The 14,292-nt window shown below is 36.7% G+C and overlaps 1 protein-coding gene across 1 annotated transcript in view; it reads right to left on the bottom strand.

Annotated features, from left to right (window-relative positions):
- Positions 1-1,886: 1,886 nt before the first annotated feature.
- LOC108250535 (chemokine-like protein TAFA-5) overlaps positions 1,887-14,292 on the bottom strand; it is a 147,799-nt gene continuing 135,393 nt past the window's right edge. Inside the window, exon 4 of the mRNA XM_037981006.1 lies at positions 1,887-4,175. Coding sequence (XP_037836934.1) covers positions 4,167-4,175 — 9 coding nt within the window. The 3' untranslated portion in view covers positions 1,887-4,166. The remainder of the gene's footprint in view (positions 4,176-14,292) is intronic.

Here is a 14,292-nt window from a genome sequence, read left to right as displayed (position 1 = left end):
ATTTTATTTATATCATTCTGTAAAGCCTAGATTGTAATACATTGCATGCCTGTATGTTACAGTTTCACAAATTGAACTACTACTGAAGTAAACTTCATTAACCAGTCATCGCTGTCCGGAGTTTCTTCATCGTTCAAGATTGTTTAGCTGTTCGGATAGCTGGTGCAGTATCTAGCGAGGCCAATAATACAATCTGCTGGCCTCCTTAGATAGGAAACCTTTACTGATTGGTATTTTATAATGTACTGTATGTGAATGTTTTTGTATAAAGCCCTGAGATGACATTTGTCATGAATTGGCAGATATAGAAATAAACTGAACTGAATTGTGGAGTTGATAAGCCTAAATTAAGGACCACTTTTATAATTGTCAGAGTTGATCTGTGAGTTGACAGTTCTTTTAAGAAACTGACTGAAAATCAACCAGCAGTAACTTTTTGACCACTTCCATTGATCCAAATTTCAATGAACAGGTAATAAAACGGGGCAGGTTACTGATGATTTTTGTCTCTGCGTATAAAAATGGGCTAGTACCACTGAGAAGGAGAAGTAGGCCAGAATATTTAGTTAATAAATAAAAGGAGATAATGTAAGAGAAATGAGGCCTCAGAGAGCACAGCCTAGATTCTGTTAAGTATTTTTAGTTCATCTGAAGCCTAAAAATTATGTATTTACTCTGAATTCAGAAAAAAAAAACATGTGAGACCAATTTGATCAACAGCTGACTGTGTAAAGCCTGTCAGTATAAGGTCTAATGGGGCAAGCTGGGGATATTATTCACCTGCATACAAAATTAAATCTAAATGTTTATCTCTGCTTCTAAAGTAAATCTCCTGCAATATACTGTTATGATGTGTTTTGTGGCACAGTGTCAAATTACATCTGCCCTAATCTCATGACTAAAAATTTTATTATCTGACAATATCTGAGGGTTAAAACTTTATCATGTCATTGTTTCAGAAGATCCATCCAGTTGTACCACAGTAAGGCACAGTCTTCCTCCTGGTAAAGAGAAAAGCAATGTTTGGTCTGGTTGTGACACTTTAGTCTAATGCAAGTTGATAAACAAATGTTCACTTCTAACCTGATCCTTCCTTAAAGTTATCCCACGATCTAGAAGAATTATTAACTATCTTCTGACCTAAAACTGAAAGACTGATCAAATAGTCCAAACTGTTCAAATTCTTGTGCATGTAAAACCTAAAACTGAGATCCTAATCTCAAACATTTATAGTTTGCTTCCCCTTTTGTTAAAATCTACCAAATTTCTGTTTTATGGGTTAACATACATGCATTGACATTTTTTTTCTCCATAAACAACACAGGATAGATGTCTTGTTTACCATTAGTTGCCATTGCTAAGCAACCTTCTATTCTACCAGATGAAGGTTGCCAGTTAACGAGAGAACATGTTAAACCGTAACACCACAGCTTTGCTCACCTCATTGATGTGACAGCTAACTCTGGAAGGGCTTGCCCTCCTGGAAGTCATAGGAAATGCGCTCTAAGTAATGCCTGAAAATTAGACAATGAGAGCATCAGGTGATGAGGGATGTGGCCTGTTGTCCCTGAAAGAGTGGACTTCACAGAGCAGAGCCTTACACTGATAATGATATAGAGGCGCGACAAGATCAGGTATGTCTTGAAGAACTAAACGGAAAAAAATTGTTTTTTTTCCTCCTTTTGGTGGGGCATTGCCCAATCGCCCCATGGATGAACTGCCCATGCTCCTTAGTCTCAGTCAGAAACTGTGAGCATGGAACAAAAGGAATACGCTTGTTTAAAAATAAAGTTTTTGTCAATGATACATCAAATAAAACTGATAGAAAAAAAAACTTTACAATTGAAAATACATGTCATTTTTTATTTATTTATTTACAAAGAGCAGCTTAGCATCTGGTGTCAAAAGGTTTGCTTCCCCTTTTGTTAAAATCTACCAAAGTTGTCAAAGCATGGCATGAAAAAGTTCAGATGAAAAACTGATGTATTGCACAGTATAGTCTGGTGGAGATGAATCCAAAATCCTTTAGTCTTCTGCATTTTTCCAAAACAAAAATGTAAAGTCTGCATTTGACTATTTGCACAGGAAGCCCTGTGGTGCATTACCATGTTCTTTACACTGACACATTACACAAAAAAACTGAGATAACTAAATCCATGTTCTCATGCATCACCATTAGTGAAACTGAATATCATCACCTGTAACAGAGATGAATGTCTAACTTGTAAATGTCCAACGAGGAATGTTTGAATGTAAAATAAGTTAGCCACCAGTCATATTGAGTGATGAAGAGTTAAAATGTTTAAGATATGTTTTCAGGTTCCTCAGAGAAGTGCACAAAATTTTTATACTAAGAATGAATAATGTGAATTAATCAAACTAAAGTTTGACAAACGAGACTGTCCCAACAAAAACAATAAAATACATCCACCTAAATGAGATACTTGATTTATTATTAGCTCAATTTTAAACCCGTCTTCCTCTGGTTGCATGTACTTAATTAGGTATCTCACTGGGCTCTGACTAGTTAGTGAACAGCACTCGTGAGGGAGTCTCCATAAAGTTTTGCTATGTTCACGGTGCTTCTCAGGTTTCTTGCACAAGTTGCAGAGACATGCAGCCTTGTCACTTAAGTTTTGAACATGTTCAGAAGGTTAGAGCAGAAAATTTTCTCTCAAAATAGTCAGTTATCACAGGAATTTTTTTTTTTTTTGTGGCCATCTCCAACTTGTCTCAAGAGCTGTATTTTAAAACCTGTACAGAGCTCTCTTTCGGATAGACAACATTTGAGGCAAATGTCCAGGTATAAAAAACACACTGATAATAAATAATAATTATTGAAAAACTAGTTTAAGCATTTGTGTCTTCATTTCAAAAGTGTACTCCAGAAGATTCAATCATAAATGTGGGTGGCCGCCCAGGTGGGTACAAAATGAGTGCGTATGATTTAGGCAACAAAAAAATGTGATCAGCCAAGAAAGCAGTTTTGCAAGCTGTGCTCCTGAAAAAAAGGCCACGATTTCAAAAACTGGCAATAACATGATCACAATACTTGCGGGTCACACTCAGAATTCACTGAGACTGCAATAAAAAATATGCATATTTTCTCACAATTTCCCCCCAGTTTTGAGTCAGCAACTAGTCCCCAACAGCCCAGTTAGATACCAACTTAACTTTTTTAAGGAACTGTCAGCATAACAAATGAATGCTAAAAAAACCAAAATATTATTGCCTGTTTTTTAATAAAAGTAAAGAAATATTACAATTTTTGCTTCATTATTAACATCATAAATGTGTGTAATTTTTGCCTAATCACAATCTTTTTCTACATCTACCCATGTATTTTTAATTCTTTAACTTAACCAAGTAGTTTTAGTAACAAAGGTTAACAATGAATTGTCTGGAAAGTGGTTAATAACTATTTAAAGATAACCTTAAATACAGATCTTGTGTTTTAAAGTTACTCAATTCTTTTGAACTTCCTCCACCTCACCTCTAACCTGTAGGTGATGTTTGCTGCAGCAGATGTTTCAGGGCACCAATACCAAAGAAATTTACACATATTTCTCTGAGACAACAGAGGCTTTGATAAAACAGCAGCATGTGACACCTTCGGAATGACACTATGTCCTTTACTTAGTTATGTTGTTCATTGTTTATTTTTTACAATATGTTTTTTTCTTTACAGGGATCTTCAATCCATTAGTTATATTAACTTCTTCTCTCTTCAGGGTCACGGGAAGCTGGTGCCTATCTCCAGTGTCATTGAGCGAGAGGCAGGATATAAGCAGGACAGGTCGCCACTCCATCACAGGGATCTGGTGGAGTAAATTTAATGAATGTCTTATTGATGCCTCTGTTCATCTTTGGCTGGTAAAAATAAAACAGAGTTTTTCCCCCATCCCCAAAACATCCAACCACCAGGCATTAGTATTTATAAGTTTTATAAGTGAAATTCCTGGAAAATAAAGCCACTTTCCTTCTTCAGGAGGCAGTTTCCCAAGCATGAAACAGAAAGTGTCGCCGCCTCGCCTCACATCTCCAGTGGGGGCTGATGACTGGTCATCAGCAGCCAGAGTGGCAGCAGCTTCTCTGCTCAGAAATAGTGGGTGGTGAATGATGGGAATCATTCTTTCTATGGGGAGTTTGTGTCCTAGCCACCAGTGTCAGGAGACCTGAAGGACAGACAGACAGTGTTAGGACAGAAACCCTCCGAACATCTCTGAGCTTTGCAACAAAAGATGGACCATGATCAAGACAATCTACAAAAAATCATCCAAAGCTGACATAAAATACAACTTCAATGGTTAGTTGAATTATTTGTTCAAGTTATTATTACCTTTTTACATTTTATTTTAAAAAAAATAACCCAAATTATTGTTTTTAAAATTTCAAATTTTAATAGTCTTGAATAGACTATTAAAATTTGAAATTTTAAAAACAATAATTTTTGACACGTAATCATCATTTATTTTCCTCATTAAGTCCTTTCAGAACTACCAAAAATAGGCTTGATTCATTAAGTTATACAAATTACAGCCTTTTTTTGCACAAAAGAGGAACTACTTATATTGAAGTACTTCACATTGAAACTAAAATTACAACAACGTCCATTCATTTCATTACTGGTTTAGTACAATCAGAGTAATCCCTGTCAATTCCATTATTTGTCAGTGTATGTGATACGTAAAATAACTGATGGTTTACAAACCTGGGCAATGATTTGTTCTCTAAATCAGTTCACATTATTTATAAAAGAGAACTCAAAATGTTGTAGATTTTTTCATTATATAATGTATCAGTACTGTTGTTCAGAATTCTGCATCAGATCATTATTCACTGTCAACATGGCTTCACACAGGCAGCATCTGAAACCTGTATGACCCATCGGCCCTGGGTCTTTTATTTATGCTGGGGTCATGAGGATCTATATTTTATCAGCTCGGTTGAACTTCATTAGAGATTGGAGCTCTTACTGAACACAGAATAAAGTGCTCTTCCAGTTAAGGCATGTAGACTTCAACTCAACCCAATCAGAGTGTTGTGGAAACAAACAAAGAAAGAGTTAACAAAGACAGCAAATGAGATGAACAAGTCAATGTAAAAAAAGCCTCTAACTTAAAAAAAAGAAGAAAATCTCATAGTACTATAAAAACGATAGTTTTATAGAGTGAAACTAGCATAATTGTCACTTATGCATATCAGAGAATAACAAATGTATTCAACAATTTATGCATAATTTGGAGTAAATCTATATTCTACTTTTATATCAAGCAATAAGAACTTGTGTAATACAAATTTCCTGTTGTGATCATAAACTGGACAAATATCTACAATTTGCTCTCAAACTCAGAAATGTGACAATTTTACCAATTTTGCATTTATCTTTGTATGAACATTTTTAAAATCTAGCTAAATAAGTGTGGGCCTAATTTACAACAGATGAACCTTTCAGGAAAAACATTTTTCTTAACATAAACATAGAGACAAAACAATGCATCAGTCCAATCACAACCCAGAAGAACCAACTTTCTACCAACACTAATACACGCTATGTCTTTGTGGCTCTGTGAGAAGCTGAGGTTTTCACATGCAAACTAATTTGTATACAAATGTAACCTGATCTGTGCAAACTGTGTAGATGTTTTTAAGAATTTAAATGCACAGAAAGCAAGTGTAAAATCTGTCAAATGTGTAAAATCTGTACATATAGTAGCATTTGTTCAGTTTGTAATGTAGGCATTTGTAAATTTATTTTATATTTTTTATACAACATACAATACAACATACATTTGAATTTACCTAAAAAATATGCACAACTTGTTTTACACATTTGTAAATCCTTTAATCCACATTAATAATAATAAGAGACTAATTTGCTTTCATGTTCTTAAAATGTACATACTTGACCAATTCAGTTCAATTCATCAATCCACCCATCTTCTTTGCCCACTTGTTCATGCAGGGTTGCAGCGAGTTGGTGCCTATCTCCAGTGGTCATTGTGAAAAAGGCAGGGTACACCCTCATGTTGTAAGTCCATCACAAAAAGTGCATTGATGATTTCAAAGCTATAGAAGAGATCCTCAGCAAGAATAGACCACACTTAAGCAGTTTCATCCTTGAAGATATTGCCTAGTTAAAAAACTATTTTTGGTCATCCTTATGGGTTTGACCGGATAAAAAGAATAGAAATTCCTTTCCAGATCAGTCAAGACATGTTGATGTCCATTTGATATCACCAATCTAGGATGTGATCATAAAAGTGTTCACCTTTGTAGCGTTTCACACATTTGGAAACATCCTAACATCAACAATTTCACCTGTTTCTAGTGTTTCAGTGGTTCATCACAATGAACACAGATAAATGTGCATGAGTTATCTATGTTTGTATCATACTGTTTCTTGTGAGAAGAGCTCATCAGGTGACTTGATAGTTCAATTTATTTAAAATCTTGTTGGCTATTGTTAACTCTACCAACATAATGTTTAGATAATCCTATGGAACAGTTAAGTTGTGCTGCAAACAGCTCCTTTACCAGTTCCAGTGGAGAAACTGAAGTGGACTCCGATGACACCATTATATTGCAACACAGTCCTGCAACAAGACAGAGAGCTGAAGACACCTCTCTTGCCCAAGTAAGCTATGCAGATTACTGTGCAGACATCTAAAGAGTTTTCACAAATTTGAATACATTATATAAATTACTCTCTTAAAAGCGCTTTCTGTTTTTTTCCTTCAGTATATCTCTGCACATTTTAGTCCAGATCATTACCATAGAACGCTCTGGACTTCACAAAAAATTGAAGTTCTTGAAGTTCTTATTTGTGCTTTTTAACACAACTTACTATTCTACTAATAACTATTATAACTCTTCTGATACTATCTCTTTTTTGTGAAATAAAATAGGATTTGTAATTGTTTTTTGTATGGTGTTTTTGTGATGTATCGCTTTATATTTTGTTATATTTTTACCATCACTTAGATAATTGAAAATGTTCTGAAGAACAAACCAGGAGGAGACAGGATCATCAATGAATATGCGCGGACAAAAAGCTTAACAGACAGCAGATGGCGTGACATGGTCAAGATATTGATTGCGCATATGACAAGTGCACATGGGTATGCTGAGATTCTTCTTTTTTCTTTTTACTATGCACCCCCCACATTTACCTTTTTTGAAGGTGTTCTTTACACCTTTAACAATGCTCAGAGTTTTTTCTGTGTCAATATAGGACAAGTCCCTCCAGACGTATCAAAGAGGACTATGCAAAGGGTATAACAATGTGAATTAAAATCTGTGAATCACAGCTACTAGCATTTGCGGTTGTCTTTGCTTTCATAGCTTTAAAAACATTGTCTCAGCATTTATCATTCACCTACTTTTAGGAGCAATATTACAATGCAGAAGATGGGAGTGGGTATCTGGCTTGGAGACGGAAGTTTGTCCAGAGGGAAGCTTCTAATGGACAAAAGAAGGTCCACAGACTGTCATAAACCCAAACAGGTACGTGTATTTATACTGGTACACATTTCATCCTGCAACCAAACTGCACAATAATTTCCAAAGCCTTATTTATTAAATCCTAGGATGGAGTGTCACATTAATATAATTTTTTTTAGGGGGACCAACAACTGATAGAGACTGTTTGAGAGAAGAAGACTGCCTTATGACAGATACCTTGTGTTCTGAGGCAATTACGCTGATGAAGCACACAGCTGATGAAGGAACTGTTATGAGGAAGATGAAACAGACTTTCAACTATCGCCAGAAGATGATTCATGACCCAGTGAAGTCATCTAGTATCTTTTTGGACTTCCCAAGATTCCTGGACATAGGAGGATTAGTATGTTTATCTTTGGTTCAACTTACCCTACTGTTAACAATGTTTAAGTTAAGGTGGATGTGAGAAAGTTTAACAAAATGATTTTTAAAACCTTTACTTCATCTATTCTCCATGTTGAGCAAGATTTTACATTGATGTTCGGGGAAGCAATCTCTGCAAAGTTCCTGGAGAAGTGGCCCACTGTCTACAAGCAGAAAGTCCTCGAACAAAGCCGTGGTCTCACACAGTCTGATGACCTTGAGAACCTTCTTCACAATGCTGAAGGCACAACAGAGGTGCAAAATGGTAAGTTGGACTGGATTATAAAGACGGTGTTTAATGTAACATAATTTTATGTAAATTGATTCAATATAAGTGCGCCTCCTTCTGCCGTCACTGTTTGGTAAGCTTACTCTGGAAGTGTTAACACAGTTGCAAATAAGAAGTTTTGGGAGCTTATGTTTATTTTACTTTTTCTTCCAGGATGGAACAGTGACATGTCATCCATTCTGATTCTTGTGCACCTCCTGCCACCGTCACCTCATGGCCGGAAGAGACCTGGAAAACTCTCAGCCAGAGCAGCCAGTGAACATCTTGTGAAGTTTGTAAAGGTAAGGTTCCAGTAATGGAAACATTTATGTTGATCAAAATTATTTATTCTTCACTTATTTTTTTTTATTTATTTAATTATTTATTTGTATTTCTTTTGAAGTTGGTTTTAAATTTAATTTCAAGTGACATTAAAGAGGTCCTCAAAATTAATTTGCTTATCTATAAGAACCCTCTCCTTTGAAACCCAAGACTAATCATGTTTTAATTTTTATCTGTTTTTGCTGCAGACCGGAACCAGCATCCATGGACACCTTGATGGCATCACAGAAAGCCGTCAACCATACCTGCTTGCGGTAGGGACTCAGAGGAGCGTGATTCACAAGTACTTCATTGGGATTGACAAACATGCCATACCTTGTAAATCACCAGGCTCTCTTGCCTGTTTTGATGAGCTTTTTAAAGCTCACTTTGTGTTTGGCTCTTCATATGACCATGATCTGGTCAATGTGTACAACTTTCTGCAGACCGCCATTTATGAGATAGATGTTGAGACAACCAAAGTAAATCCTAGGGTTGCAGAGTTGAGGGCTCGGATGCTGCATTGAATAGTTGTTTTGCTACGATTGTTTCAATATGAAGTTGAGTTGGAATGTTCCGTTTCATTTGTAAGAAGTACCAGACAAATGCTAATTCTCTGACCAAGCACTTAAAAGTGATCCACGGACTTTGCTCTGGTAAGACACTTCGTCTTAAATGTGGTCAGGCAGGTTGTGCTCAAGTTTATGGCACATTTTCTGGGTTCAGAAAGCATCTCAATAAAGCACATGATAAACACACTTGTAATCCTGGTGAAGGCCCATCTACAACTGAAGAGACATTTGAAAGTCAAGATTTGCCCTCTATGAGTGCTGCTTTTGATACAGTCCTGCTTCAGAAATCTCTTGTGCATAGTTGTGCAACAGCAGTTGCTTAACTTAATGTGGCAGGTGTAAGTGAAAGGTCAATTAACTCTTTGGTCATTTCCCTGGAAGAAATTGTTAATGATATTTAAAATCAAGCAAAAGAATCTGTGAAAAACAGTCTTTCTTTACAAGAAAATATCAAAAGTGACATCGAGTGCAAAATTGATCAATGTTTTGAGAAAATGGAAAATTCTTTCATGGCATTAAGTTCTGAAAGTAAAAGAATGCGTTTTTTGGCAGAGAATTGGGGACGTGTAGACCCAATCGAATATGTACTTGGTTCCAGATTTGATACACTGCACAGTCAAACCACAGGGGGCTATGATCAGGTTGTTGTTACAGATAAATTTGTTTACATCCCAATTTTTGAAACATTAAAGTTTATTTTTAGACACCCTAACATAGAGGAGATGATGGCCAAGTCAAATTCAAGTGAAACTCTTAAAGACTTGTCTGATGGAGAACTTTTTAAGAGCCATGCTCTGTTTTCTAAACAAAATCATGCCCTTCAGATTCAGCTTTTCTACGATGATTTCGAAACGGCTAATCCTTTGGGCTCAAAAAGGGGAATACATAAATCGGGAGATATATATTTCACACTGCAAAATTTTTCTCCTAAGTACAATTCTGCTCTACAAAATATTCACTTGGTCTCTCTGTTTCACACACAGGACATTAAAACTTACGGCTTCTCTAAGATACTTGATCCAATTGTGGAGGATATCAAAATCCTGGAGAGGGATGGAATTACTGTTCCCATGTATGATGAGCCAGTACGTGGAACTATTGTCCAAGTTACTGGTGACAACCTTGGTCTTCACTTTCTGTTTGGTTTTGTAGAGTCATTTAGTGCCAGATACTGTTGCCACTTTTGTCTCATTGAGAACGAGGACTTTCAGACAGCGTTTACAGAGGACTCACCCAAGATTGTTATGCGAACTAAGGCACTTCATGCTGAACATTGTCAGAAAATGGAGGCAAATCCCAGACTTTCATATGTTATGGGTGTTAAAAAGTCATGCATTCTAAATTCACTGCAGTACTTCAGTACATGTGAAAACTTCTCAGTTGATATTATGCATGATATCTTGGAAGGAGTGGCACAATATGAAATGAAGCTGATTTTGTTGCATATAATTGACCAGTACACAACATTGAAGGATGTAGACAGGAGAATAAGGAGCTTCAACTATGGGTACATGGAACAAACCAACAAACCACTTATAGTGAAGTTGTTAGAGGACTCAAATGACTTAGGGTTAAATGCCATCCAGTCCTGTTGTCTACTACGTAACCTACCACTCATCTTTGGAGACTTAGTTTGTCCACATGATCAGCACTGGTATTTGCTGCGGCTGTTGCTTCAAATAGTGAATATTGTTATTTCACCAGTGTTATCAAAAGGTATTACTATTTTCTTGAAACACCTGATTGCCGAACACCACAGGTTATTCAAACATTTGTTTCCACAAAAGAAGCTGCTACCAAAGCATCATTTCCTGGTGCATTATCATACATGTATACTCAAAACAGGGCCAATTCTACGAAGCTAAACACAGTTTCTTTAAAAAGCAGTTGAAAAGTTTCAAAAATGTTACAAAAACCCTGGCATTAAAGCATCAAAGTCACATTGCTTTCAGTTGGCATACATTTGACCCCAAGAGACTGACTGTTGGACCAGGTAAAATGGTGCCTTTAAATGTACTGAAGTGGGGCTGTGAGATAGCAGAGACTCTTCAGTTACCAATCAACACCAAGGTATTAAATGTTAAATGGGCCAAACACTATGGGAATATGTATCGTGCAGATTTAGTTGTTTGTAAAGAAGCTTATTGTGAAATGCCAGTTTTCCATAAGATGTACAATGTTGTTGTGAAAGATGAGAGGTTACTGTTTGTTACATTTGCACTGCAAACAGTGTTTGAATGAACATTTCAGTGCTTTTCAAGTTTTGTGTACAAGAGACAGACCTCATGTTATTTACGTAGAAGAGCTTTTCTGTTCCAGAGCTTTTGATTTACAGGTGTCATACAGTCATGAAGATGCAAATGTTTATATTGTACCATACTGTTTCATGTGAACAATAAAAATGGCTGTTCAGATACTGATTTCTTGTCTATGCATTGTACTCTTACAAACTCAGATGTGTATAATGGCTAAAACAATTGCTTAGTGAGTGAAATAAAGTTACATTTGGTTCTATTTTACAATTTAATTTAATGTTTAACTGCACGATATGGAATAAAATTCAATTAAATTAGGAGTAAAATTTTATACTATTAAGAGCACAATTTGACACTATATGGAATAAAATTTTATTCTATTTTGTGTAAAAATCCTTTTTAGTCAGAATAAAAGTTATCTCTACTTAAAATAAAATGCAATTCTATTTAGAGTAAATTATATTCCACTTGGAGTGAAAATACGGTAGAGTATTTTTTCTATTAAACAACTTGAAGTAAATTCTCTTGGCATTGAAAAAAAAACTTTTGCACTAAATAGAGTTAATTTTACTCTGAAATTGCAACTCTTACATGAGAGTAAATTTTAATCTATTTAGACTGGGACCAAATGTTGTCTTTTTTAGAGTAAATTTTTTTTCAAATTGAGTAAATTTTACTTTTGAAATTTTACTGTGTAAAAGCTTAGCTAGTGGCCTGCATGGTCTACAGATGCCCTGCATGAAGCAGTACATGTCTCAGTGCAGATGAACTACTGATTGGCTAAGCAAGTTTTACCCACATTAGAGTAAATAACAATATGGTACACACAATGACTCTTGCAGGAGGTCTGGTCAATACCAACACAGACACAAAAATAGATAAACAGAATATCCACAGGAGAGCATAAAATAATTGTTTTTCAAGCACAGCTGCTCCATCTAAGGGGTTGTTACATACCAGAGGCCTCATGTATCAATGGTTCATGCACACAAAAAAGTTGAGATGTATCAAAACGAATGTTGCATGAAAGCGTGTGTAAACATATGCACACTCTTGACCTGCAGTAACAACATGAAGACGCCTTCTAAACTTTTTCATTTGACAGTATTAAACTACAAACTAGAAAGTTCCTGGAGAAACTTTGACGGGGCCTGCCACGGTGTGCGTTCGTGCTGAACCAAGATGGCTCCAAGAGCTGATCAGTTGCAGACAGGAATCATAAAGGGCTGATTCTAAAGATGTGAGGAGTCCACCTCTGAAGTTTGATCTTTCTACTGTAAACGGTTGCAGAGTTGGAGCTCATGGACTGTTGTGACCTTGACCTTTGATCTTGTGACCTTGAACTACTTGGCATGAATCCTTGACCCATGAGGGTTCTAGCTGTGATGTTTGACCTTCCTACGTTACATGCTTGCAGAGTTAGAGCATGCACAATTTTGCTCTGAATTTTTTTACCCCGCTAGCTTTGGTGGCCATCTTGATATTTTAACTTTGCACTCAGTATGCAATAGGCCTCTGTCTCAGCTACTGCCTTGCTAAATTTCAGCTCCATATGTCTAAAAATGACTTAATTAAAGCTGAAAGTAAGTATGATGATTACAAAATGGCCGACATTGGCAGTTGCAGACAAGCATCATAAAGGGCTGATCCTTGACACATGAGGAGCGCACCTGCGAAGTTTGAACTTTCTGCTGTAAACGGTTGCAGAGTCAGAGCACGCACAAACTTTGTTCCCAATTTTCACCTTGTTAGCTTTGTCAGCCATCTTGTTTTTTTTAAGCACTCAATATGAGAAGCGACTTGGTCTCAGCTACTACCATATTAAATTTCAGCTCCATATGTCTAAAAATGACTGAATTAAAGCTGAAAGAAATTTTGACAATTACAAAATGTCCGACATTGCCAGTTGTAGACAAGCATCATAAAGGGCTGATCCTTGACACATGAGGAGTACATCTATGACGTTTGACCGTTCTACTGTACACGGTTGCAGAGTTGGAGCTCACGGGCTGTTGTGACCTTTTGACCTCGAACTCCTTAGCATGGCTCCCTGACCCATGAGGGTTGTAGCTGTGATGTCTGACCTTTCTACGTTAAACGGTTGCCACGTTAGAGCACGCACAAGTTTCAGTCTGAATTTCTTACCCCGCTAGCTTTGGTGGCCATCTTGATATTTTAACTTTGCACTCAGTATGCAATAGGCCTCTGTTTCAGCTACTGCCTTGCTAAATTTCAGTTCCATATGTCTAAAAATGACTGAGGTAAAGCTGAAAGAAGGTTTGATGATTACAAAATGGCCGACATTGGCAGTTGTAGACAGTCATCATAAGATCACCCTGAAAGAAGATGTCTCCTGTCACTTTGTATATGGTAAACTGACCTTCATATCTGTGTTTAAGGAGCACAAGATGGCCGAATGAATATTAGCAATGAATGAGTTTCATTACCAGGATGACTTAGCAATAAGCAGGCCTGTGTATTGGCAAAGCTTAATACACACTGTTGAACAAAGCTGAATGTACACACACAGAAACCCACACTGAGTCTGTGTGATGTCATCAAAGGTCAGTGTGTTCTATTACCACGGCAACGCTGCAGGTGTGCGGGGAAAAGCTCACAGACAAAGGCACAGAAAAATTGGGCGCGAGTACATGCCGAACAACCAGGCGCTGTCCGAAAACTATACAAGATATCAAAAAGCTGCTTTGGTCAGTAATACTTAAATGTCTTATGGTGGCATGAAACATTAAATGGCGTTTCTAGGTGGAAGTATGCTGTCGTAGTAAGCGTTCGAAAAACATTAAGAAACGGATTTTTGGATCGTGCTGCAATGTGTTTCAATGAGAAAGAAAGTTCTGAAATGGGCAAACATACATGCCGAACAAAATNGCCGCTGTACAAAAACTATAGGACGTATTGAAATAATTCTTGGACCGTGAGCGAAAGGAGAGATTGGTTTTCATTACTTTAAAATTTCACATTTCTACAGTGCTTTGTGTCCGAGATATGA

Source organism: Kryptolebias marmoratus, linkage group LG17, assembly GCF_001649575.2.
Source record: "Kryptolebias marmoratus isolate JLee-2015 linkage group LG17, ASM164957v2, whole genome shotgun sequence".
Lineage (NCBI taxonomy): Eukaryota > Metazoa > Chordata > Actinopteri > Cyprinodontiformes > Rivulidae > Kryptolebias > Kryptolebias marmoratus.
This window is presented reverse-complemented; position numbering and strand designations above follow the sequence as displayed.